We start from the raw sequence: 27,186 nt of genomic DNA on the forward strand, positions 1-27,186 counted from the left end.
ATGTAACTTTTTTTAATAGAAATACCGGTATGAATACAGAATGAAAACGAGACAATAGATGTATTTTTTTTAAAGAAATACGGTTATGAACACAGAATGAAAACGACGTTAGGTGTAACTTTTTTTAATAGAAATATTGGCATGTAAATACAGAACAAAAACGAGGTGTTAGATGAAGATGAAGGTGCAATTCCAAAATGCTTTTGCCACATCATTTTTCTTCATTCCAGAATCTACTTTTTCCAGGATTGTTAGTTTTTCTTTCAGCATAAATTGACACCGTTTCAAAGAAAACTTTGAGAAGTTCTATGAAACTCGAACAGTATGGTGTCCACACACGATACTACCCACGAGGATGATCGGTGCAGCACTTACTCAGAATTCGGCTATGTGTATGATAGGATCGCTGAGCCTGCCCCAGACTGCTGGAGACTGGAAATTTCACAACAGACTGTCTCTCTCTTTGAGACAACCTGGTGCAGGGCTACCGAGACACGGAGCAGAAAGTATAGGAGCAGGATTAAGTATTTTTTGCATCGCATTATTATCTTTGATGGCCATTTTTGTTCGGAAAAACTTTCATAATACTGAGATTTACATTTCGTTAAAACAAGATTTGTTTAACATGATGCTCTTTGAATGTTTGTCTGGGCCCACAAAAAGTATTCGTTATTCTGAAAATTTTATTACTTTGGTATTCACTATAACAGGATTTAACCTGTATTGTGATTACAAGAATTACTTTTGAATGCTTTGAAATCCCTGCAGTTCTTTTGTCTGGCACCTCCAGACTCACCAGTAAAGAAAACCCTCACACATATATACTGTTCAACTTGCCTCAATGACTAATTATGTAACCGGTCAAGCTTTTTAGGGTTCCCTCCATTTTTGCCCTCTAGACCCGAAAACTCCTAATATTTTAGGCCATTTTAGGCCATATTCTGTGCAGAAAATTACACCCTTATGATGAAGAGTAAGCCAATAGTTTTCTTCAGCAAAACTGACCAGATGGACTTGAAGTTGTGCATGCCCCATTAATGTACCCCAGGGGCTCGATAAAATACGAGGGCACAAAGTTATTCCTTTTCACAAAATAATTGAAAAAATGGTAATCAATAATATAGGCACGTGGAGTGCCGTTTTATGCTATTTTGAGGTTGCTGATCATGAATATAATATTTCTGATATTCTTTACCGGTGGTCCCAGCCCTCTAAGAGCCACTCCCAGAAGGTTAATAATGACAATTTTCAAATATAAGCATGTGGGGGATCATTTTAAATTATTAATGTCTGTGATTATGAATTTTTTTTTTATCCTTTACTAGGGATCTATTGCTCTATAGACTTCTATTGGAGGGTGAAATCTGACAAAATCTATTAGAATTGAGAATACTTAGACTTTAAACATTTAAATTGAAAAACACATTAATATGTCAAATATTTGATGAAACCATTCTTGTTTATTATGTATTTCTACCTCATGAAATAAATTGTTACATTTCTTATGAATATCCCAAATTAGGTTCGCTTATGCTAATTCAGACTTTTTTTTACATTTAAGGTTGATATTTGCCGTGTCGACTGAAGGTAACCTGGATATCTGATGACATCCCTATTATTAATATTTAATTGGCTGACTCCTTTATCCAAGACAACTTACGCATTTGAGATACAATTGGTCACATAAAGTGTGACATTTATTATATAAAATAGATATTTGACATATAAGCAAGTATTTGTTGTATAAGCTAGTTATTTGCCTATTGGCTATTTAAGTGTGTGATTTTTCACATACGCTTGATCTTTACCATTCTGGCAGGCAAAAAAACAAACATCTGAAAAAAGACATTGTTACATTCTGTAAATATAGTGTTTTTACATTTGGCATCTTAAAAATATAGACAAAATAACAATTGAAATAAGATAAACAGAGTACACCCTTTGGTAAATGGCACCCGATACAAAATCATCCACCACATTGCATCTTGGTCCAAGGGGCAGTTCACTAATCTATTAGTGAAAGGAGAAAATTAATATGATTGCAATGAGGCTCCAGTCTGAGTTGACAATTTTTTGACAGACATCCAGGAAGAAACTCATAACCCTGCTATAGGCAAGCTAAAGGACAATAAATGGCGCAATGCTAAGGATTCTGCCATTATTCTCCAGCTCAGTGTGGAGATTTCCTTTTTAAGTCCAGAAGAGTTGCATTCGCCAGTTGGACAAAGATGCCCACCCAGGCCTGCTTCTCCTCCTCCGTGTGGCTCAAGTGTAGCTGGTAGGCAGAGTAGACAGTTCCCAGTAGCAGCTGCTCAAATTTGTGCATATTCAGGGGGAACACCTCGAGACTCACCTCCATCCCCAAATCCTGGAGGGCAGCTTGGCTCTTTGGCACGTAGTCATTCATGAGTGCAGTGAAGGATCGACCACGCTCCATAGATGCCAGCTCCTCATCCTGCAGCGAGATGACGTGATTGGCATCAATCTTGAGGCCGCCCAGCAGGAACTGTCAGTTGGGACAACAGCAGAACAAACATCAACCTAAAAGTGACATTCTTGAAGGCCTACATTAAAAGTAAATGATGACTCGCACACATTATAATTCCTATCACTGAGCTGTTGTTATACTTTACATTGACATGACTAACATATTAAAGCTCAAATGCAATGAATATGATGCACAGACAGTATTTTAGTTCCCTTTAAATGGACCAATGCTAAGTATTTGCACTAAAGAACGTTTTTTTTCCGTCAGTTTAGACTACCTGTTGTCCCTTCTCAGAGAACAGGCTAACAGGTCACGTTATTTCACCGAGTAATAATTTCAGTTTTCTGCGCTAATGCGATCTTTACTATCATTTTTTGAGACTTTCGAATTTTAGTACTTTCATTATCTCTAACCCGCTCTGCATGTGTATTGCGCCAACATTTTTGAATTCTTTACAACATTCTACTTTGTCATCTACTCTTTGTCTTTTTTTTCCGGCCCCGAGCATGGTTAAATCTCTTGACAAAAAGTCTTGTCTCATGGGACATGAAAGTATCTATCTGAAAAAGTCATGTCTCATCCCAGGAATTTTCTATTATAATAGAGAGATTTATTTATTTATTTCAGGCATGGTACGAAAGAAGCTGACAACATTTACAGCAGGAGTAACATGATGCCATTTAACATATTTGCACTTGTTGCCGACACCCACACTTAGGCCGCCAAATAAAGTTTCTTTGCATTCCTCTAATTTAGAGACAAGAACGTCTGTCTCACACTAGTGGATGGGTCATGTGGGAGGGTGCTCATCCAGCCAATGAGGGTCTGTAGCATCCTGATTGCATATGTACGAGGTTGACTAGCATTGTTGTTTCAGGGTGGAACTGAGCGGGGTTTGAGGTGCCTTCACAAACACACATTTACAAGATGATTGTGATTTATAAAGGTTGAATTGCTTGGAAATGTGCACGTTTTATACATCAGATATTTTTGGTGTACGCAATTTCCTGCTTTTTGGCGTACGTGTATTTTCACAGTCAAAATAACACAGTTTTATAAATGAGGGCCTTGCACATGGATTTTATAAATTGGATAGATGACCGCAAAAATTCAAGGGGGATTCCCAACCCGGACATCAATTTAATATATCGGATAGACAATCGCAAAACTTCAAGGAATGATAAACCAACCTGCTCTTCGATTTTTGTATTAGATGCGGGGTGGCGCAGTGATATCGCTGCTGCCTCTCAGTTAGGAGACCCGGGTTCGCTTCCCGGGTCCTCCCTGCATGGAGTTTGCATGTTCTTCCCGTGTCTGCGTGGGTTTCCTCCGGGTACTCCGGTTTCCTCCCACAGTCCAAAGACATGCAGGTTAGGTGCTTTGGCGATTGTAAATTGTCCCTAGTGTGTGCTTGGTGTGTGTGCCCTGCGGTGGGCTGGCACCCTGCCCGGGGTTTGTTTCCTGCCTTGTGCCCTGTGTTGGCTGGGATTGGCTCCAGCAGACCCCCGTGACCCTGTGTTCTGATTCAGCGGGTTGGATAATGGATGGATAGATAGACTGCTGCGAAGCACAAAGCACTAATTTCCCTCACCACACATTGATTATATATATTACTTAGATGATCAAAAAAAGGGGTCACACCACTCCTTGCAATCTTTGATTTTACATATTGGACAGACGATCGCAGTACTTCAAGAGGGAAGCTCTTCGATTTTTTTCTCTAAGTAATCCGACTGTGTGGGAAAATCAGAGAGGGGGCTAATACAATGATATTTGCAAATCCTGATGACACCCCTGAATGAAGTCATTGAGCACATGTAATGATTGTGGAATGGTAAATTAGAATTGTTTATTAAACACATTGGCAGTCGGAAAATTATTGTATCTGTTTTTACTGTGACGCGCCAGTGCCAACTTTGGACTGTTAGATGGTGCATGACCTTGGCTAAGGTTGAGGATACTATAGCACCTTGCAACCAGCAACATTCACGCCATTGACACAGGAATGTGTTTATTCCCTTTCTGGGAGCATGAATTATTTATGTGTCTACCCCTCATTTAGTGTTAATATTTATTTCTTTAGTAAAGAAATCACCTGTGTCATTTCCTGTCATGTGTAAAGATTTTCATTAAGAGCCATTAAATGTGTGTTGTAGTTTTTCTGGTACTACAATGCTTGCTTCCACAACTAAATTGACAATCTTGGTGGTAGACATCCCAAAGAGATACTTGGTAAATTCTTTCATGGCACTTGGAGCAGGCAAACACTCAGCCTGATCTGCAGCAATTAAGAAACAGGAAAGTTGCTATATAACGGCTAGTGGAACTCTTCTCATTTGGTGGTTTACCTAAAATATGCAGCAAGTCAAACTTTCACAAAACACAGAACAGGAACCACAGACTATAATGAGGTTTTCTGTTGTGCTGTAGGTTGCCTTCATTACCCAGTGTGAAAGAAACTTCAGGATGGAAGGACAGCAGAAGACAATATATACAGAACTTTATCACCCCCCAGGACGCTAGATGGCCCAGTCTCAGATTCCTACATGGGTGCCCGCAGGGCATGCCGGGTATTGTAGTCTCAGAGGACAGCCCTTTTGGGTTCTGTGGGGGCCACCAGAGGGAGCTGCAGGATTGAGGAATTCCTACGTCTTGGGAATTCCACCTCACCTGGAAGTTCTTGCAGACTACGAGGGTGGAAGAGCGGAAGCAGTCCCAGGGTGGACACGAATTAAAAACCTCTTTGCCCTTTTAACTTGTGTCTGTGGAGCTGGAGCGCCCCCTACTGTCCACACCAGCTAACTACTCCTTACTTACACCCATCCATTTTCCAACCCGCTGAATCCGAACACAGGGTCATGGGGGTCTACCGGAGGCAATCCCAGCCAACACAGGGCACAAGGCAGGAACCAATCCCGGGCAGGGTGCCAACCCACCGCAGTACTTTCTTTCCAACTCAAATAAAACTTTAAAAAGCATAAAAAATTATTTATACCGTGTTTACAATTTTGCAATTGCAATCAATTTAGCAAAGCTGTACACAATACAAAGCTCTGTTGTTTCACTCATCACTACTTTGGGCTGTGATCATAGGGAACATACATAAGCACATTTTCTTTAGAAGATCCATCCATTTTCAGTACCCTTTTAATCCAGTTTATGCAGGTGGATGTGGCAGCTGTCACATTCACACATATTTTTATGCTTTTTCTTTTCACATCAAAATTTCATTTCTGTGGTTTCTTTTTTATTTTACCTTACTTGGACATGTTTTGTGTCTCAACAGCAGCAGAAAGAAGGAACCAGCCATGGGCTCAGTGTCAAGTGAAGTCAATGACCAGGCAGGGGAGTCAAACCCGGGAGGCAACGCTAGGATTGTTTATAATGCGGCCATTGATTTAATATCAGCAATCAGATCAGCCTTATTCTGATAACTTCACGGTGATTTCAAGAAGTCCATGCTTGACATCAGTACTGTATTTATATTCACAACTTCAGACAGGTTGCCAGAGGTTAATAGTTCTGTATGTGCAAATGAAAATAACTTAATCATGGAAATGAGCCCCCTTCTGTGATAAACAGTGATAGTAGAGGGGGAGGCAGAGAAAAATAAGGAGGCAGGTGGTTTATTTTTGGGTTAGGGTACCTCCCCTCCATGACCCTAAATCTGGACTAACCAGGATTAGTAAATGGATGGATAGGTGAATATGCACTATGCAGAGCACGGACAACAGCAGCTTCTCATACACACAGAGCAGTACCTCAAACATCAAGCGGGCGTCACTTGCATCTTTGTGAAACACCAAGGTGCTCTCAATGTCTCTGCTTTTCCCGAGAGAGAAGATTTCAGTGGGCCCTGTGAACAGAATTGTGGCCATTATTACCGAGAGTGGTCTACATGTCAAAGCACTGGACTATAAACTTCAATCCTTTCCTTTGACTCGCTGAGTGATCCTAAGCAGGTCACTTTACCTGCTCGTACTGCACTTTTAAAAAATATATGTAAAGCATTAGAGCATTCTCTGATGCTATAAAGTGCTGTTCAAAATAAGGGTGGACTTCCACAGAGAAAGAACAGAGCAATTCGCCCCAGCAAGGGGGCTCCTTCATTTATTTATTTACCCAAAGACATTTACAAGCCATAAAGGTTCATTGATCTGCCAGGTTAAGATCCATGCTGAGGTCACCTAGTGATGGGGGTCACAGTCCAACATGCTTTGGCCACATGAAGGTGCCCATTTGATCTTTAAGAACCACAACTTTTAAAAGGTTTTGTTGTTCTCAATTCCTCATGAGAATTTCCTGCAAATTACTCGATTTCTTTTGATTCACTTCATCATGGGGCGGAGTGGTGGCTCTGAGGCTAAGGATCTGCGCTGGTATCCCGAAGGTTGCCGGTTCGAATCCCCGTCACTGCCAAAAGAGATCCTACTCTGCTGGGCCCTTGACCTGTAATTGCTCCGGGGCGCTGTACAATGGCTGACCCTGCGCTCTGACCCCAAGGGGTATGTGAAAACTAACAAATTCCTAATACAAGAAATTGTATAAGGCGAAATAAAGAACAAAAAAAAAAAATAAAGACTAAATCTTCAGAATGTCCATGCATTGTGCTTTTTATTCCCAACATCTTAAAATGTGGAAAAGCATTTCAGCACACAAGATGGTATCACATTTTCAGCGACACTTTTAATTGAGACTCCTTTAATTGAACTCACTTCTAAATTTGTCCCTCTTACATTTCCCTTTATACCAAAGCAGCCGAATGGAAAATAATTTCTCTTAAGATTAGAATTCCTACTAAAGTGTCAAAAAATAATTTCACTATTCATGAACTCAGTTAGCTGCGGTGGGTTGGCACCCTGCCTGGGATTGGTTCCCTGCCTTGTGCCCTGTGTTGGCTGGGATTGGCTCCAGCAGACCCCCGTGACCCTGTGTTCGGATTCAGCGGGTTGGAAAATGGATGGATGGATGGATGAACTCAGTTAGCTGAAATCAGTGTTGGGTGGAAGTGCACTGGGAGCCAGAATATGACTGGAATTGCTTTAAAAAGGCAGCCAAATCCCATAATTATTGCTAATATGCTGATATCTTGTTATGTTCCTGTATATCAGTTTAGTTGTATGTGTACTGAAAATGACCTGAAAGTGCTATAATAATTTTAAAGGCAGCATGACAGTGAGTCTTCTTCCTGCATCTGTATAGGTTTCACCACCTTATACCCCACTTTAGGCTCCCTTGCCATCATATTGAAACAAAAATTAGGGGCAATTCTTAAAGCAGTAGCTGCAGTTGGTGAATATGAAGGACTTCTTGGGTATTCAAGACTACATTAAAAGTCATTAAGGATTAGTCAGCCTGTAATTACAGCAAAGGAAAAAATAACCAAAGAACAAGAGTGATACTCATGGTCGAAAGTGTGGTGGTATTTAATAGAGGGTCTTGGATTATTAAATCACACACAAGTGCAGATAAGTCACAGAGTATTCAATTAGTCTTAACCCTCAGAATGACACAGAATGAGTCTTGACTCTTGAGTCTTGATTTAAATCTGGAATACTTGGTGCATATAGAATTAAGAGTGCATATTCTTTGGATAACTGAGTAGTATGTTAAGATTTTTATGCAAAATGTTGTTAATTTAGTGTATTCCCCAATGGCAATGCTCACAGGCTGGGATAACTGCATTCCATTTTCCTACCATTTCTTAGGATCTTTAAAATATATTTGCTGTGAAAAATGTTTTGGTGAAATTCACTAATCAACAGTAATAAGGAAGATTTAGAGTCGGATTTAATTTCCATCGCAAGTCAGGCCAATGTGGATTCATGAATTTCTGCAAACTTTGAGGATTTTATTGTGTGTATATTTGCTGCCCAATAGTAAAACTGAAAGTTAAGTAGTGCCAGGATGCCTTCTGCTTTAGATCTTTCTAGAATCATCTTTTAAATGTGAGCCATTTTAAATACCAGATGAATGATTTTATAATTGAATCTAATTATTTAAAAAACAACATATGTATATGGGATTCTCTGAAATAGATATAACATCTTAGGGAGGGTGTTTTTAACCAAATTAATCTAACATGGTGAGGTGAGATGGAGGATGGGCCTTCTGTTAACATCTTGTTTAATCTTATCAATGGTTTTTACAAAATTGAATTGGAAGAGATCTTTGTATTTACTTGTGACTGTTATCCCTGGATATTTAAACTGTTTTGATATTAGAAACAAATAGCAATCTAATCTAGTATGATGTGCTAGGGAGCTCCCTGGGAAGAGCACACGTTTATTTATTTTAATTTTCAATCCAGAAGTCTTATGAAATTCTCCTTTCAGACTATAATAATAATAATAATAATAATAATTCATAGACTAGACTAATGGTATAGATGACTGTGTGTTTGGTACATAGAGCACCAAATTGTCTGCAAATAGTCATATTTTATATTCAAGTTCTTCCCTGACAGTCCTCTTTATCTCTGGTTTCTTCTGGATGTGACTAGCCAATGGTTCAATGGCTAACACAAAAAGCAGAGGTGATATTGGGCACCCCATTCCAGTACCTTGTTTTATGCTAGGGTATTTGCAGTTTGTGTGGACGAGGCATCTGGACAAGTATAGATCAATTTGATCCATGAAGATATTTCAGGGCCAAAACTGAACCTGTGCAGTGTGGTGTATAGATAATCCCATTCAACTCTATCGAAAGCTTTTTCTGTATCTAAAGATATCAGAATTTGTGGGAAAGCATATTACATTAAATAGACACCAAAGGTTTGAGGCCAAGTGTCTGCCTTTAATAAATCCAGTGTGATCTTTCGATTTTACTGAGGGAAGAACTTTCTCAATCCTTCTAGCTAGGACTTTTGCTAGTAACTTAACATTGATATTCAGGAGTGAAATTGGTCTATATGAAGCACATTGTAGTAAGTCTTATTTTTTTCTTTGCAAAAAGTTATCAACGCGTTGCAGAATGTTTGGGGTAAGATTTTGCTTTCTTTAGCTTTTATAAACGTTAACAAAGGGGCCAACTAGATTGAATTTTTTTTTATAAACCTCAACTGAGTAGCCATCATGGCCTGCTGCTTTTCCGCTTTGGAGCAAGTTTATAGCACACTGTGCCTTTAAACGTCAGTGGTGTTTCGAGTTCTGCTGCACTTAGAAATATTGAGCTGTGGTATTTGTATTTTATCATAGAATTACTTAGTTTGTGTTTCTTCTTCTTTGCTCTGAGAGGAATATAAGGGGATATAGTACTCTTTGAATGTATCACTTATCTCTTTATGCCCCACAATTGTATTACCAATTACATTAATAAGCATTTTTAGGCTAGTCACAGTGAAATCCCCCCAGGACCAGTGACTCCATTTACAGGGTGCAAGGGGTCAGTGAACAGAGTGAAGAGCATGTCAGTGATGTACACCATAAGCTATGGCTATCCCATTTATCACCCCTCAACCCAAATATACATATATAGTACATTGTCCCAAACATTATGGTGCACTGACAGTTTGAGACCATGCATAAAACAGGTTATCATTTCTACATGGTTTGACCTAAATGTATGCAAATAATCTTAAAGTATGCAATGCGCACTTTAATCCCATCTGAATTCTTTGATTTCTAATTTTAAACTGTGCAGCAGAGGTGTAAATCAAGGAAAAATTAATCTTGGTCCCAGAAATTATGGAAGGCACTGTATACAGGTATATATATTTGGGTTGAGGGGCGGTGACTGGTATGGTCATGACTTATGGCGTTAATCACTGTGAATGGAGTCACTAAGCTTAAGTTGAAGTCTGTAATGTGTACTTTAATCATGTCTGAATTGTTTGATTGGTAATTTTAAACTGTAAAGCAGAGGATTAAATCAACAAAAAAAATGTGTCTTTGTCCACACATTGTTAGGCACTGTATATTTCACAAGCACTGAAGGTTGGATACAAAGGGTTTGTCTTTAATAAACCGTTTGATCACTTGGTATAACACAGGGAAGCACATCCTCTATTTTCTTAGCTAAAATATTAATCAGAAGTGAAACTTTTCTATATGATGCACACTGAAACAAGTAGTTATTTTTCTTTGGAAAAACAGTAATTGACAGTTGGCGCAATGTTTTTAGTAGAACTTTATTTTCATTATGACATTAACTGAGGTGAATGTACTTTACAAAATTCCACTGAATAGCATTCCAGGTCTGCAGGTATTCTGCTTTACAAGTTAATGGTATCTGAAATTTCAAGGAGTCTCACATGTTTACTGATCATGCACAGAGCCTCAAAGTTGTGATATTGATATTTTATCAAATTTGTCCTTAACTTGAACCTTGCCTTCCCTACTTTGTGTGGAATATAAAGACTTGGAAGTATTTTTTAAATCTGTTTTTGTGTGTTTTCTGTTAAGATGATATTTTAAAATATGTTGCTGTTTCTTTTGTAGTCAAAAGATTCAATTCTGACTGAAGAGGTAATCTTTTTCTATGGAGTGCCTCATTTGAAGATCTTGCCCATTCTTTTGCTCACTTCTACATATCTCATCAATCAGCTCTGAATGCCTTCTAGTCTGCAATTTATTTTTTTGTGAAATATGCAACAATCAAGATCCTTTTAAAGCTATATTCATTGTTCCACATTAAATCATTTACTAAGAATCACTGGGTAAGTATCGGCCTATATGAAAACTAGTAACCCCGCGATTCGCCAGCGAATCGGAAATCCTAGAATGGCAATCAGTTTCTGTGCTGTCCGATATGTGGATGGATGACATATCATGGAGGGCGGGTGCGTCTGGGGAAATGTCATTTGATCCAATAAGCATATCTGTACTAAAGCGGTTTTGATTTGTGGAGACGTGAGTCTGTTGCCTTCGCTGACACCGACTGCTTGAACAGGTTGTGTTGTTTGGGGGCCACCTACTGACTCCGAGAAGCCGCTGCGTCTGACTGTGGGGCGAGCGCCACAGAGCAATATGCGCCTCGGTGGGAAGCCGCTGCGTGAAGACATATCATGGAAGGTATATGCGGTGGTGTGGGCAGTCGCGTCCGGGCGGCTGTACAACCTGGCGTGCACGCTTTACCCCAGGTGTAGTTCACAGGTCGTAGTCTCGTTTCTGTGTTTTCTTTGGTTTGGGCCGTGACTCCTTTCGCAAGCGCGTTGTAGGCACGCGTGTTGTCACAGTTGGTTTGAGCCGTGACTCCTTTCGCAAGGACCTCTTGGGTTTCCGTACTGTAATACAACCTTCGAATCCTCTCGTTTCTTTTTTTGCTCTGTGGTGGGCAGCAGTGCGCGTGCGCCTCGATGTGCCCAGCGCCCTGCGTCCATATCCGGTTTACAACCTTCAGTTAGTAAGATGGATATTATTGTATGGAAATAATAAAGCCCTCATCATCTAGCATTAGTTAGTTTAGCTACCGGTTGTAACATGAGCTTTTGGGCAATAATGATTTAGCTCTGACATATGAGGAGCAAGGTTGGGAGGTAACTGACTTGTATTTGTAACTTTTGATAGAGGGAAATAAGTTACTACGGAAAAAAAAAAATAGCCAATTCTTCAATAACTATGATGCTCTGATGAAAAGAAAGAAAATGTATTAAAATTTTTTATAGAAATCTATGATTCAGAGACATTATGGTCGTTAATAAATTGTGTAATTACTACCACAGTTTTAGAGGTTATAGTTTCAGCTGCTGGTAACGCAAGTCTGAATTTAAATACACAATTAAGTCCCCTGCCATTGTAAGCTTACAAGTACTCATACTAGGAGCTAACTAAATTTCTAAGCATGAATTCTCTGCCATCCATGTCTGTTACATATATGTATATTAGCCAGAATTTAATTTAGATTCATACAGATTCCCAACCATTATAATATTGAGAAATCACTTTCAGTACAAGCCAGTTAAGCATGAATAGCATTACAATTGATGTCCCTCTGGGTTCAAAACAAAGTTACAATTCTTAGTTTTCCCCTAGGGAGAAAAATAAGCCTAGTGACTTAATTTACTAGGCTAAAAAAAAAAATAAATCTACTTAACCTGGTGGGGCTCCAGACTCTAAACTTTTTTAGTGCTTATTCTCCATCACCCTCTACAGTTTTAACACTGCAAACATGATCAATATTTTTCAAAATATACAAGACTATTGAAGAATGGACAGAATCGTACAAATTCACTTTTTAAGAGCAGGTGATCATTTACAAACTCATTTGGCTTTAGTTTTATAATGACACAAAATGCTTCACAAATGATAGTCAATTCCTTATGAATCCTAATCCATAAAACAAAGCTTTCAAAAAATAAAATCTTGATGAACTGTGTCATATCTTGTAATGATCTTACAACCTAAAATAATTGCACTAGTTTTCTTGATGCCTCAGCTTACCTATTGAAGATTTCTGGGTATGCACATAATGTGCTTAAATATCAAGTTTACCTACAAGCATAAAAACATGTTTATGTAGTTGCATTAAAAAATAGCTACAGAAAGACAGTTAGCAGATGTGAAACTCTACTGTCCAAGTAAACAAGTGGATGTCTAAGGAACTGAAAACATTACAGACTGTCCTCACTGACTACCATGTCCATCCAAGATACCCTTTTCACTTGGTAACACTCACCTGTATCCATGTTGATCACCGTGAAGCCGCCAAAAACTACGCCAAGTCCTAGACATATAGAAAGAAATACACTGGTGGCTGCCATTCTCTTGATCAATGGTATTCCCCGGTCATATTTTGCCACGTACATATGTTTCTGTTTATGACCTACATTCCTGAGAAGTATCCAGGAAGAGATAATGGAAACATCCTGACGGAGCCAAACTCTTGACTGCCAAGAGTTCCATACACTTCTCCAGATGCAATGCATGCTGCTTTGCTTTTGTAATGTTAAAGTTATTCTTCTAGATTCTGACCTGTTGGTGGTGCTACTTCATCTCAAATGAGATGTTTATAAATAGGCAGCCTGAATTATGCTTCCTTCCAGTTCTAAATGGATTTTAGTAAACACTGTGTTGTAGGAGGAGAAAATTCTTGACAGTAACTAAAGTGGAATAGTGCTGGGGTCCACTTTCACTTGCAGGCTTTTATGTAACAGTCACCCCAAGAAGCACCCTTTCTGTATAAATTAAAAGCCTACTCACTTCTAACACACATACAAATAACAAACCCAGAAAAAGAATGGTAGTGAAAACCTGTGGAAAATTTACATTTTCAGTACTTAATGTTCACAGAAATATTTACAATGCTTAGTTATTTAATTAGAATTTTTCAAATCAGGATTTCACAACTTTACAATATTAGGTTATAATTTGTTACACCAAACCCATGATTCCTAACCTTCTCTTTTGGGGGGGGGGGGTGAAAAATAAAAGAGCAATTTGGCTTATGAGGGTAAAGGAACAGTCTACTAGACTGGTGTTCTTGCCCTTCTAAATATCACCAAAAGATAATCATCAAGGGCCAGCACCAAAGAGAGGTCAATTCAGGAAGACATTGTAAATAAACTGGTCAAAAGAAGGTGGCGTGAGCATTTGGCCGGAGAGAGGTGCTAATGAAGAATAACAGCTTTACACTGTGTAGGAAGACATCATAGGAGGCATCATCAGGGAGCCTGGAATTCTATATCCCCTATATCTAGGGGAAAAACTGGATCTTTTATTTACCTGCTAATGAAGGTTAAGGGATAGTCCCAGGTAACAAGGCAGAAATGGGAGGTAGCGGAGCTCTGTAATTCCACAGCAAGTACTTCAAACCCAAGACAGGACCAGAGAAAAACTAAGAAAACACAGAAAGGCAAGGAGGGCCACTGAGGTCAAAGAGAAAGCAGACATGCTACTCTCTACAATAGTTAGAAATTCTAACAACTGTAGCAAAACGACCATACCAAGGATATCATAAATTTGGTGTTTTGGGATTTTCTGCTATTATGTTACAATTTATTGAAAGTTGTCTGGAGTTTCCAACTCTGCAAAAGTTTATAACTTCTGAGAATTTCTAACGTACTTGTTTTTTGGGTATTGCATGGCATGCATTTAAAATATATATTAATTACATCTAACTAACTTTTAAAGTATACATATTAACCTAGTTTGCATGTTCTCCCCGTGTCTGCGTGGGTTTCCTCCGGGCGCTCCGGTTTCCTCCCACAGTCCAAAGACATGCAGGTTAGGTATATTGGCGATTCTAAATTGGCCCTAGTGTGTGCTTGGTGTGTGGGTGTGTTTGTGTGTGTCCTGCGGTGGGTTGGCACCCTGCCCAGGATTGTTTCCTGCCTTGTGCCCTGTGTTGGCTGGGATTGGCTCCAGCAGACCCCCGTGACCCTGTGTTCGGATTCAGCGGGTTGGAAAATGGATGGATGGATGGATGGATGTCTGGAGTTTCCAACTCTGCAAAAGTTTATAACTTCTGAGAATTTCTAACGTACTTGTTTTTTGGGTATTGCATGGCATGCATTTAAAATATATATTAATTACATCTAACTAACTTTTAAAGTATACATATTAACCTAGTTTGCATGTTCTCCCCATGTCTGCGTGGGTTTCCTCCCACAGTCCAAAGACATGCTGGTTAGGTGCACTGGCGATCCTAAATTGTCCCTAGTGTGTGCACCCTGCGGTGGGATGGCGCCCTGCCCGGGGTTTGTTTCCTGCCCTGCGCCCTGTGTTGGCTGGGATTAGCTCCAGCAGACCCCCCGTGACCCTGTAGTTAGGATATAGCGGGTTGGATAATGGATGGATGGATACATTAACCTAGAGATAGAACCAGGTATACTACATCTTTCAATATCAATTTGTTTTTTCTATTGAAACCAATGCAGCAATAAAAAACTATTCATGTAGTTTGATTTTTAGAATTTTATATTTTATTTACATAAATAGGAGTCTAAGAGTCACTCAAAACAGATGATTTCAGTACCAGAGCACTATAAGAGCATTTACTTTTACTTGGCTTCAGGTTTTTTGTCACCAGATTCCAACCTGGCTGTGTCTTTTGTTTCTCTGTATGCTGGAAAGGCCTCCCAAGGACTGTTCAGATCAAACTTGCGGAACTCCTGTGATAGTTCCACTGGTTCTGCTACTACTCGCTTTACCTCATCATCGTAGCGCACCTAAAGGCAAAAGAAAGGCAGATACAGAACAGTCTCTGTAACCGAGCATTTTACTAAAAGCTACAACAAACAGATGGCATAAACAACTTGCACCAGGACTGGACTTATAAAACATCAACCTTCTGAAGCTCTCTTATGGTTGCTAAATGCATTTCTGCTATAAACAGTCCTTCTAATAGCATTAAAACAGTGATCAGTACATTAAAGGCATTTAAGAATTCATTCTGAAAATCTTCACACATTTTCAAAGGAGAAAAAACAATTCCCTAGCTGAACCTATTTCATGCAATTTTACTGTAACCTTTCATCTTGACTCTCAAGAAACTAATACAAAAGTCCTCAAATCAGGTCCTACAGAGTTATAGTGGCTGCAGGTTTTGCCTCAACCAATTTATTAATTAGAATCCATTTATTTGATGATAAAGTAACAAGTATTCTTGGCTTAAGTTTAGTTAACACACATTACAATGTAGAACCCTTATGTGTTTACTTTAAACACCTGCATTTAGGTATTGTTTCTTATTCACCAGTTAATAATGAGATGTACAGTACAAAGGCACCACCAGCTCACATCCTAAATTGGTTCCTTTAAAAACTGCATATATGCACCATGACATATCTGTTAGTAAAATGTACAAAGAAAAGTGGAAAGACCCAGAAGTACAAATCTGTTCCGGTCCACAAAACATATGATAAATGTTCCCAAAAAACAAAAATCTACCATGTGATAAAGATGCGTCTTGGATGAACAGTACTATCATATAAGAAAATTAGAAATTAGACACCGAAGAGACCACCATGCAGCTAGGCTGTCCCTATACCACATCCAGACACTTCTTAAAGGTTTATCAAGGTTTCTGCTTCAATTACATGCCTCAGTAGTTTGTTCAACTCTCTGTGTAAAGATGTGCTTCCTGATTTCATATTAGCAAAGAATAAAAACGTGCGGCCAATGTAGCCCTCCAGGACTATATCCAAATGCCCCAGCTGTAATACAACAATTTAACTGCCTAGCAGCTCCACACTGCTACATTCATCTTTAGTATATTTACTGCATCCCCACATCAGTAAGTTCACCTTCTAACACACAAAACTCTGTCCCATTGTCTACAGAATGATACAGATCCTCCTATTTATCAATAAATTCTTTCTAAATGTGTTTTGCCACAATCAAAGAAATCAAAAAGAAACTAACTATTAAGACAAACTGTTTTATTGGTAGCAACCATTTTAATCCTATTAACTGCTGCATTTTGCATACAGCATGGCTTTCAAAGTAAGCTAGCTTAGCCAAAACTCTTTGTACACATGCCAAGGAGATACACTGTGGTGCTTCTCGTAAGCACTGCCCATGGCATACAAATTTAACTATGTCATTTAGTTTGAGGCTACAGAAAATTATTCAATTTCAAAACAGATAATCACTGCATTTAATTTTAATACCGAAAATAGTTAAATACTAATCCTTCACAACTGTTCTGTAACTTTCAGACTTGTGTACTTTAAGTTTGCTAGTACAAAGTATTCATGCCTAATATGATAAATGCAAGTACAGTCAGAATTATCAAAAAGAATGCCACTTGAATGTTTATTTTAATTATTGACCAAGAACCATTTAATCTTTCCATTTAGGAAGAACTAGTAATAAATACAAGCTGGCCCTCATCACTTGCCAAAGGTTATTATGATTGAAGGTCTATGAACTCTTTATATTCTGAAATCACATTTGTTTTGGTTTTTTTGCTAATATAAAATTCTTTCGTTTCTTCTGAATATAATAAATACAGGAAGAACATGTGGACTTTGTGCACCAACAGGTATGTCTGCAGAACAGTAGCTCACTATCAGCTATTGGTAGCAGTTAACATTTGTCTGACTGGCAATTCCTAACAAACCAAGCATTTTGGATGGCAATAAAGAGAGACTACTTTTTCTAAAAGTAGAAGCTGTCAGCAACTAAATGCAGATGCCTCCTTTACTAGTGACTATAAATAGCCTTTCAGCAAACACCCCGATTTTCAATTGCAAAATATACACAAAAATTGGAGCAAACAATCTAAGCCTTTCTGTCACAATTCAAAAATCATTCAAGGTCACATATCCATACAATATCTAATACAACGTTGTAATCACACTTTAAACCTTGACTTGGCTATTTTGCTGATAGTGGCATATAAAAAAGCTGAAAGCTATACTCATCCAAACAACTTAATGCATGTTAGTTACTTACCCCCAACACATATTTAACATACAACATAGGTTCCAGAAGATTAGCACAACTTACTTCAACATATCCAGACAATGGGAAGTCTTTTCTGAAAGGATGCCCTTCAAAACCATAGTCTGTGAGGATCCTTCTCAGGTCAGGATGATTGGCAAAGAAAACTCCATACATGTCCCATACCTGTCAAAAGTCATGAATACAGACAAGAAACAGGTTAAAAAAAAAAAAAAAAAAAAAAAGAGGCATCTAAATTAGTGTAAAGAAATACTCTCAACAATAGCTAGTAACAGGACTAAAGTTAAATCGCAACAAGTCAGAAGACACTAAAATTGTTTTAACTACAAGACTTATTTAAGTGCCTTGAGCATGGGAAAGGCGCTATATAAATAAAATGTATTATTATTATTATTATTATTATTTTACTCAAACTATTGTATAAAGAAAATAGCAATATTTGTCTATGTATCATTGGTAAGTGCTTCTTGAGTTGCAGATTACCTCTCTTTCATACCAGTTAGAAGCCTGAAAGACCGACACAGAAGAGTCCACTGGAGTCAGTTCATCAGTATAAGTCTTCACACGAATTCTTGAGTTGTAACGCAAAGAAAGAAGGTTGTACACAATCTACAAACATAAAACAAATACGTTTTTAGTAGCTCTTTATTGACAATTTTACCTGCAAAAGGAATGCAATTTTTATATAAATATAATGGAAAATGCCATGTGTGACAACAGAAAAGAATCACTGTTTTTTTGTTGTTGTTTTTTTTGCTTACTTTAAAGATGAGAACATTACAATTACTTCTTTACACTCTTTTGAATAGAATAAGGACAAAATGCAACCAGTTTGGGTTGTGAACAGCTAAAAAATGCAGTTGTGGTTAACGCATAATTTACTAGTTTCACATGAACTTTCAAATTCCAAACAATCTCTATACATGCGATTGACTGGTGCTCCTTCCAAGGCCATTTCCTATCTTCTTCCCTCTAGTGCTACCAGGACAAGCTCTGGACCACCCAAAGCAATTAACTTTGATTAAGTGGGTTTGAAAATGAATTAATAATTTGTATGTTTAATCCACTGCATTTTAGACATGTGCTTTTACTAAACATTTGCTATTCAGAGTCTTAATGGGCATGTATTATTTTGGGGCCCTGGCTGCACACAGCAAAAGCTAATATACACATACTTGTATCATAATTCTCAGCCTTTGCTATCCTACATTTCAAGTGCATACTTGCTGTACATACATCTGTAACAAGTTCTTGAAATAATATGCAACTGATAAGAAACGACTGCTTGCTTAATCTCCCCCTAGCACAATGACATTACTTTTGTAACATTTAATGAAACAGAGACAACAGCCATCTTTTCCAAATAAATGACTCTACAAGCAACCATTATTTTACAGTAGTCAGCAAAGAGAAAGTACCTCAAACCTGTTCTGGCGAAATGGGATGTCAACAGCAGTTAGGTCTGTCAAGTTTTTAAACTGAGCATTTGTGTGGTCACACAGAAAAGTGAGAACTGGTATTATACCATCAGGGTGAATCATTACTTCCAGCTCATTAAAACAGCTCACCTGAACACAAAATAAAGAATATTTAACTGGTAAGCTTACTTGTATGAACTGAAGGATATATCTGATACAAAAGTTAAGAGGGTTACAATGAAAACAAATGAAACAATAATTTTGTCAATGATTTACAGAGAGCAGATTTACAAAAGAACTTTACAGCACCCATACTAAATGAAACAGAATGAGAAAATTAATGGGATGTACTAATTCCTTGCTTGGCATGAATCTTGCACATCAGCATTTTTTTTATCTTTTTGAAATGAAAAGTTTAGAGTCCCACAGTTCAATCATTTTGAAACTGCCTAAGGCGACCAGACCACACATTGAAAAGAAATCTTAAAGTAAAATCTTTAATACCTAATAATTTCATGCCTGAAAGTCTGCAGATATCAAGCCAGCTAGATACGAGGAGATTATAAAATAATGCACTATAGTCAACATTACTTACGAAAACAGCTACTTTTTAACTTGAAAGACATCTAATAATAAGACTTCTGAAAGAAAAAAAACAAAAAAAAAAAAACAAAAAAAAACAAAAAAAAAAAAACAACACACACACTACTGCTATTCCTCTTCTGTTGCTTGCTGTCAGAATAAGCTGATCGATTCAGCTGATGTATCAAGAACCTACTACTGCAGGTTCCAAAAATAGTTTAGTCAAGAGTAAACAAGAAGGATGCATTTCACAAATAGACAGTAACGTTTAAAAAGAACAGTTACCAGTACTCAATGTCAAGGAAACAATATCTTCACGGGAATAATTTCTTAACATATAAAAACTACTAGAGCAAAAAGGTCCGAATATATTACTGAGTAATCTTTATAATATAAATGCAGACCGGAACAAGATTTTTGAATATCATTTGTAGTCCTGAAACATTTTTAGCATACTTTTAACCGTACGAATACATTCACAAGGTATGGTACCCATGAAGTATTTAGTATATAAAGTTATGTATACTTTTATTTAGAATCCTTTCAAGTGAAAACAAATTACATACCTATAAGGTACTCATGTAGTTCATATTCCATTTCTATTTAGAGAAACTGGATATTGGGGAAAACACCAAAAACAATGACTTTTTGCACCAGCAAAAACGTTTTACTTCAAACAAAAGAGTTAAACTACATCTGCTAAAATTATGACTATGGTAATTTGGAACTGCTACTAGAAAGTAGCAATTGGTATCTATCTATATAATCTAAGTATTTTAGAATTAAAGCATTTTCAAAAAGAAAAGCTACAAATAGTTTTTCAAACATGCACATTGGAGGATAACCTTCCAGACACATCTGAGGTATGCAGTGCCCTGTCAGGACAAGAGGGGGCCCTGTTGCTAACAGTCTGGTCTCATTTTGTTTCCCTCACAGTGCTAAGAAGACAACCAATGAGGGCAACTGAGACAGATAAGCCCCACTGAGACAGTATAAAAGCGGACATCCCTGAAAGATGGAGTTGATTTTTGGACCAGAGCAATGATGTGTGTGGAGTTTCTCTAAAGCCTAACCTGTTCAATAACGTACCAATTCCAGAACGTTTTTCAAAGTAATTGCCTCTGTATCTGTTGCTGTGCCTCTAGCACCCGTTTTTGTTTCTGAACAGTTTTTGTTTATGCAATTAAATGGGTAGACCACCCTGACTTTTCTTCGAGAAGGTGCCAAGTCTTACAAAACACTATTAAAATGCTACATTGAACTGGACTTGCCATATTCATTATAGAAAAATCAGCAAAAAAAAAAAAAAAAAAATCAGCTCAATGAGCAATCCTGTGGAGCTGCAGCCATGACAACTACTGAGCAGAATGAAAACAAACCTGACATTTTAAACTCAAAACACAAAAAAATAGTTCAATGAATTAAAAAAAAAAAAGCCAAATAAGCTTGAATTGTTTATTTTTAATTCCAATTAAAGCACACAATACTAGAGCAGCTGCAGGCTGAAAGACAGCAGTATAAAATTAAACCATGTGTTATTCATAATCACATCTGTGACTAATTGGAAAATTGTGATAAGATTTACCATCACGTGTAAGAACTTTTCAGCTACTGAAAGACTAATTAATTAAAACAGAGGAACTTGAATGAGCCAAGTTTTGTCTTGCACATCTTGGCAAAAAACGTTTAGGTTTATGCGTAAAACCATCTCCAAGAGCAAATTCTCCCAATCATCCAAGAACAGTTTGGTGACGAACAATGCCTTTTCCAGCATTATGGAGCACAGTGCCATAAAGCAAAAGTGATAACTAAGAGGCCCGGGAAACAAAACATCAAATTTTGAGTCCATGGCCAGGAAACTCCCCAGACCTTAATCCTATTGAGAACTTTTGGTCAATCCTCAAGAGGCGGGTGGACAAACAAAAACCCACAAATCCTGACAAACTCCATGCCATCAGTTAGGATTTAGCCCAGAAGTTGATTGACAGCATGCCAGGGCACATTGCAGAGGTCTTGAAAAAGAAGGGCCAACACTGGAAATATTGATTCTTTGCATAAACTTAATGTCAATAAAATTAATTAATGTCAATAAAAGCCTTTGAAACACTTGTAATTATACTTCAGTATACCATAGAGACATCTGACAAAAGGTTCTAAACATGCTGAAGCAGCAAACTTTGTGAAAACCAATACTTGTGTCATTCTCAAAACGTTTGGCCACGACTATACTGTATTTAAGAATACACACATTCAATGATTAGATATTTTGTACACTTAAAATTATCTGTACTCACCTGCACTTGCTGAACATATTTTGGGAGTATCTCTGCTATGTACTCTCCAAAAGCAGACAACTGTTTGTGGGCTACATCATCCCTGGGTCTGACCGTGGCTAAAACAAGATGACAGCATTATGAACCAAAATAAGCCACAGGAGCACTAAATTTGAAAGTAACACTGCCAGAAAAAGTTGGATAAACCACACTGGATTATATTGTCATCTTAAAAGCAGAGATATAGATGAGGTAACTTGGCTCAGGGACACATAATAATAAAGCTATTGAGGTGTGGAAACTCAAATGAGATTTTGCTGCATTCAAATCCTTAAATAAATTACATAGCCTTGCCTGGAAAAAAGCCTCTGTCATTCACTGCTTTTGTCTCTCACAAAGCACCTCTGTAAAGGGCATCTCAACTGTGAAGGTTAGGATTAGACTATTAGCAATTTTTCTAAATTTTGCAAGGAATGCGACATGCAAGCGATATAAAACAAAAGCACAACCGGAAAAATTTAACTTCTCACATTGCTGTATCCTATATCTAGATCGCTGCCTTTAAGGCTAAACTTTCAATAGTATGAAAATACTGAGATGCCACCACACAGCATTATACTGGAAGGCTGACATGTGATTATAAATGTCAAAACTCATTTTTAAAATATAAAACCCATAGATAAAATAAAGAAGAAAGTACTAACTCCTGGTTTCTGCTGCTGCAGTGCACTCATATCGGGACTGGAACAGTACTTTAGAACATCTAGAAACTAATATGAGAAGAGAAAAAAAAAGGACAAAAACAGGTTAACTACTTTCTATTTGAGGCAATCGGTAAAAATTATTAAAGAACAAATTTCTTAAACTGCCAGAATAAAGTGCATCTTTGGCAAATACCTAAAATAAATGAATTATTAAACATTGTAAATACACATACAAATGACTATATTGTATGCTGCATGTGTTTAGGTAGTTTCTGAATATTAAAATTGTGCATTAAGCAAAATATTACAACATGAATACATTCAAATGAACCCACTCATACTTTCCCAGTTTAAATAATGGTTCACATTTCAACAATTTGTGTATTTTAAACACATCAAAATGTGTGTTTGTTACTGGAGAAAAATGTCAAACTTAAAATGCTAAATTATACTTGCATTACATTTTTTTCATTTTGTTCATACTAAACTTAAAAAACCTAGTGTTTAAGATTAACTGAATCTAGCATCTATACTATAAAAATTAACATAATTTTCCTAGTTCACAGGTCAGTAGCATATGACAGAATTAGTTGCTCTTTGCCAGAATATTAGGAGAAATCAGCTGCTTTATGTTAAAGAGGCTAAGCTTAGCTACTTTTCTGCTAGTTGCTTATTTATGCAGCTCTGCAGTAACAAAGAGATAGTATTTTAGAAAAGGTATTCACTGATACGTATCATTAAACTTCAAAACAAAAAAGACCCAGTACAGTTCAACCTTTTATAGTGCCCATTGAACATCATTGCTGGTTGAATGTGAGAGTATACCAATTTTGCCAGTGAGTTTGCATAGTGTACCTACACTGAGTAGGGAACGGGAGCAAATCATACAGTTTCAAACAGACTTGCTACAAACAAATGAAAATGCACATGGCCCAAAACAATACAACTCTTCAGAGTGCCAATTAAATGTTGCAGTTCATCTTATCCAATTCAGCAGATCAGACTGTATGTCAATATTGCTTTTATTATTGTACCCGGCTAGAACAAAATAAATCTGAGAACGTTTCACTGGTCTTAGTATTGTTACACTTGTTGCCTGTGCCCTTCAGAACGAATATTAAAATGTTCTTAATTAAACCTAATGCTCTCAATAATCTTACCCCTTCTTATATTTTTGACTGTCTCACCCCTTACACCCTCAATTTAATATCAAATGCTCAAAAACATCTTTGCTTATTATTCCAAGAGTAAACCATACAAGAATTAGCGAGGAGGCCTTTTGCACGTACAATTGCAATCAGAAATATTCCACTCCCTCACTGCAAAAGATATTATAGCGATATGAATCAAGGTTAATGAAAATATGACAAAAACCCTAATTAACAAAAAACATTTGACACATTTTAGTGTTATTTTGAGATTATAAATTGACTTAAGTTTGAGTTCAAATAATAAAGGTAACTCTTTTCATAAATGTGCATGTGCACTATTATTCAACCCCCAGCTTCAGTACATTGTGGAGCATCCTTTAGCTTCATAACTTCTGCTAACTTTTCAGTAAGTGCTGACAGGCTCCTCACATCTCTCTGTTGGTATCTTTGCCCATTCATTACGAGCAAAGGCCTCCAGCTAATAGGCGTTTGATTATATCCGTGCTGCAACTGCCTTCTTTAAATCCCACCAAAGATTTTCAATGGGATTTAAATCTGGGGACTGAGAAGGGCACTCCAGGACATTCCAGAATCTCTTTCTCAACCAAGCTTTGGTTAACTGGTATTTGTTTGGTCATAAACCTGGTGTTTCTCATGCCAGACATACCCCTGGTCCATGTGTCCAAATAGTTCCAATTTAGTTTAATCAATCCACAAAACTGTTTCCCAAAACTCTGCAAGCCTATCCAAATTCCTCCTAGCATATTCTAGTTGACTTTTGATGTTCTATGTGGTCAAGAGTGGAGTATAGCTTGGAGTGCGGCCATGAAGTCCTTGTTTATTCAGTGTTATAGTTTCCACTGAAGCACTTGTCTAGGCCTTCACCAGCTCATCTCGCCGGGGTTTTGCAGTAATACGGGGGGTTTTCTTAGTTGTCCTGACTAAGTTGTTAAGGGCTCTTGATGAAGGGCTCGGCTTTCTCCCTCAGCCAGGCAGGTTTGCAGATGTGCCATAAGTTTTTAAACTTCCTTATAATGCCCCCAATAGCGCCTCTTCAAATGTTCAATTTTGGGAGATCTTAAACCCAATGCCCTTCAAGTGCAATGAAATAATTTCCCCTCTCAGCTTTTGTGAAAACTTCTTAGTCTTACCCAGGATTGCAATTCAACTTTATGGGTGGGGTATATATATACATCACAGTTAAAGCCAATCAAGGATCATTATTGAATTCCCAAAGGCTAAATTATGTTTTAGCTCCACTTTAGGTCATAAAAACTTGCAGGAGGTCTTAAAAATAGCAATATTATAGGGAGGTTGAATAACTGACATGCTTATAGGAATTAATAAAATATCCTGTTACTCATGAATACTAGACCATACACTTTCTTTGATGATTTTACATATAACTTAACTGTCAAAGAAGTCATCCAAAACAAAATCTAGCTCTTTGAAAAAAAAAAAAAATTAAAAATGTAATTGGTAATTCCATACAATCTTTGTGGGATTGAATATTTCTGATTGCAACTGTATCCACCAAAAATCTATTTCTCTGTACACCAGGCTAATATCACGAAGCATTTTAAAAGCTTCCAAATTTCCACTTCTTTAATTTGGCTATTTGACCTTCCCCAATTACCCCCCCCCCCCCCCCCCCATTGTAATAGAATTTTCCACTTTCTGTGATGATGCCTTGTGCCACGTAATCAGAGTACTCTGTGGCCTTTGAAGATGGAATGCATTAGGATGCTCAAATGATTGTTCAAAACCACTGTTTCTAATCTTTTTGGACTTTACCACCTTTAGGTTTTGTAGGAGGCCCAGTAGGGGACTGGAAATTCTTTTGGCCTTGCAATCTTTAAAGGTTTATGTTCTACATCATCCACCAGATGGATTTTTTCCTCTCATCCCTGGCCTTCTAACTTTGGGATCACACCATATTTTCCCATATAACAATTTGAGACATAAAAACTGTGTTTAGCAAATAGTCATTTAAATTTTACTTAAATATGTAATAGAGGTGGAAGAGTCCTAAAACTATATACAGTAGTATGTATACCGGTACATTTATTATTTTTCTTTGTAATTATTTAACTTCTTTTAATGAACTCTGAGCTACAAGTTTTATTTGAAAATGTGATACATGAATTAATGTTGCAGTTACGCCCGGCAAAGCTTACATGAAATATAACGGAATATTCTCTTTTCGGAAATAGGGGAACTGTGGACCGTAGTTCCAGTAAAATATAGTAGACTTGTTAACTTCATTCTGTGCAGCAGTTTTATAGTGACTTCAGCCGGTTGCACCCACAGGGAGTCGGAAAAACTCCAAGGGATGAAAATATGAGGTACTTCTCTGTGGAATTATTAAACAAGTTTAAAGACACAAATTGCCCAGGACAATTTATGCCCTTTAGAGTCTTATTTAAGCCCAAATCATCGTTAAGTTTTGTAGTTAATTCCATAAGCGCATTCACACTGCGGATAAAAATAAAATGCAACTAATATACGGAATATCACCCTTAAGTGTAATTTAATATACGGAATATCACCCTTAAGTGTAATTTATCAAGTACACATATCAGTTTACAACATTAAAACGATTGTACCTGCATGTTACCACTAAAGGTACATGAATTAAAACAGGTCCGCAAGCAAATCACTAGCTACAGAAAATTAAACTACATTTAGCGTCGTTGATGCTTTTAATTTTGAGCAGTTAGGTCTGAAATAATGAAGAGCATCTGTACAATGAAAAGGTCAGCAGTGTCGTAAAACCTTACTGGAGAAAGCTGAATGCTGCCTGCATGCTCATTAAATACCTTATTTGCATACCGTCTCTACATTGAGGCATATACTGTAAAGAGTCGGCTATCTAAATCACGTTCATACAGTAGGATAGTATAAAATAAGTATAAAAATTTTTTTATAGTGGCGAAAGGTCATTCGTGTCCCGTGTCAGTACTACAGACTACCAGGTAATCCTTGGGCTCTACTGAACCCGGACGAATAAAGGCATTGTCTGCCCTTCTCTAAGTAAAACCAACATCTGCTAAAATTACTTGATGCAAAATAAACATCCTAACTCACCATGGCCAGTCCTACTCAGTCCCTGACGAGCAAATCTTAACAAGCACGACGCCATCTTACACAGGAAACGAGTCACGGCCTTGATGACGTCACGACGATTACTGCCGGAAGTCCATGAGACGGTAACAAGACGTAAAAT

At 37.6% G+C, this 27,186-nt stretch overlaps 2 protein-coding genes across 2 annotated transcripts; both read right to left on the reverse strand.

Moving 5' to 3' along the window:
- Positions 1 to 409: 409 nt before the first annotated feature.
- LOC114645321 (protein FAM180A) lies at positions 410 to 13,306 on the reverse strand. Its single transcript, XM_028793187.2, has 3 exons — positions 13,103 to 13,306; positions 6,250 to 6,344; positions 410 to 2,506 (listed from the first exon to the last, which is right to left on the reverse strand). The coding sequence occupies exons 1-3, from the start codon at positions 13,230 to 13,232 to the stop codon at positions 2,171 to 2,173; spliced, it is 561 nt and encodes a 186-aa protein (XP_028649020.2). The 5' UTR covers positions 13,233 to 13,306; the 3' UTR covers positions 410 to 2,170.
- A 2,018-nt stretch (positions 13,307 to 15,324) lies between these two features.
- ndufs3 (NADH:ubiquinone oxidoreductase core subunit S3) lies at positions 15,325 to 27,165 on the reverse strand. The gene is made up of 7 exons (XM_028794284.2): positions 27,048 to 27,165; positions 22,810 to 22,875; positions 22,127 to 22,224; positions 19,251 to 19,400; positions 18,316 to 18,441; positions 17,878 to 17,997; positions 15,325 to 15,593 (listed from the first exon to the last, which is right to left on the reverse strand). Exons 1-7 carry the CDS (start codon positions 27,100 to 27,102, stop codon positions 15,426 to 15,428), a joined length of 783 nt encoding a protein of 260 aa, XP_028650117.1. The 5' UTR covers positions 27,103 to 27,165; the 3' UTR covers positions 15,325 to 15,425.
- Between the last annotated feature and the right edge of the window lie 21 nt (positions 27,166 to 27,186).

The sequence above is a fragment of the Erpetoichthys calabaricus genome, chromosome 2 (assembly GCF_900747795.2).
Source record: "Erpetoichthys calabaricus chromosome 2, fErpCal1.3, whole genome shotgun sequence".
Taxonomy (NCBI): Eukaryota; Metazoa; Chordata; class Cladistia; order Polypteriformes; family Polypteridae; genus Erpetoichthys; species Erpetoichthys calabaricus.

What these genes read in the sequence shown, in the direction of transcription:
- ndufs3 (XM_028794284.2), bottom strand. Translation starts at nt 27,102, where the DNA reads ATGGCGTCGTGCTTGTTAAGATTTGCTCGTCAGGGACTGAGTAGGACT. An exon ending in ACTGAGTAGGACTGGCCATG is followed by an intron (nt 22,876 to 27,047) that starts GTGAGTTAGGAT and finishes TTCTCATATTAG; the next exon opens with TTTCTAGATGTTCTAAAGTA. An exon ending in TGCAGCAGCAGAAACCAGGA is followed by an intron (nt 22,225 to 22,809) that starts GTTAGTACTTTC and finishes ATCTTGTTTTAG; the next exon opens with CCACGGTCAGACCCAGGGAT.
- LOC114645321 (XM_028793187.2), bottom strand. Translation starts at nt 13,232, where the DNA reads ATGTACGTGGCAAAATATGACCGGGGAATACCATTGATCAAGAGAATG. An exon ending in GGTGATCAACATGGATACAG is followed by an intron (nt 6,345 to 13,102) that starts GTGAGTGTTACC and finishes TTCTGTTCACAG; the next exon opens with GGCCCACTGAAATCTTCTCT. An exon ending in ACGCCCGCTTGATGTTTGAG is followed by an intron (nt 2,507 to 6,249) that starts GTACTGCTCTGT and finishes CCCAACTGACAG; the next exon opens with TTCCTGCTGGGCGGCCTCAA.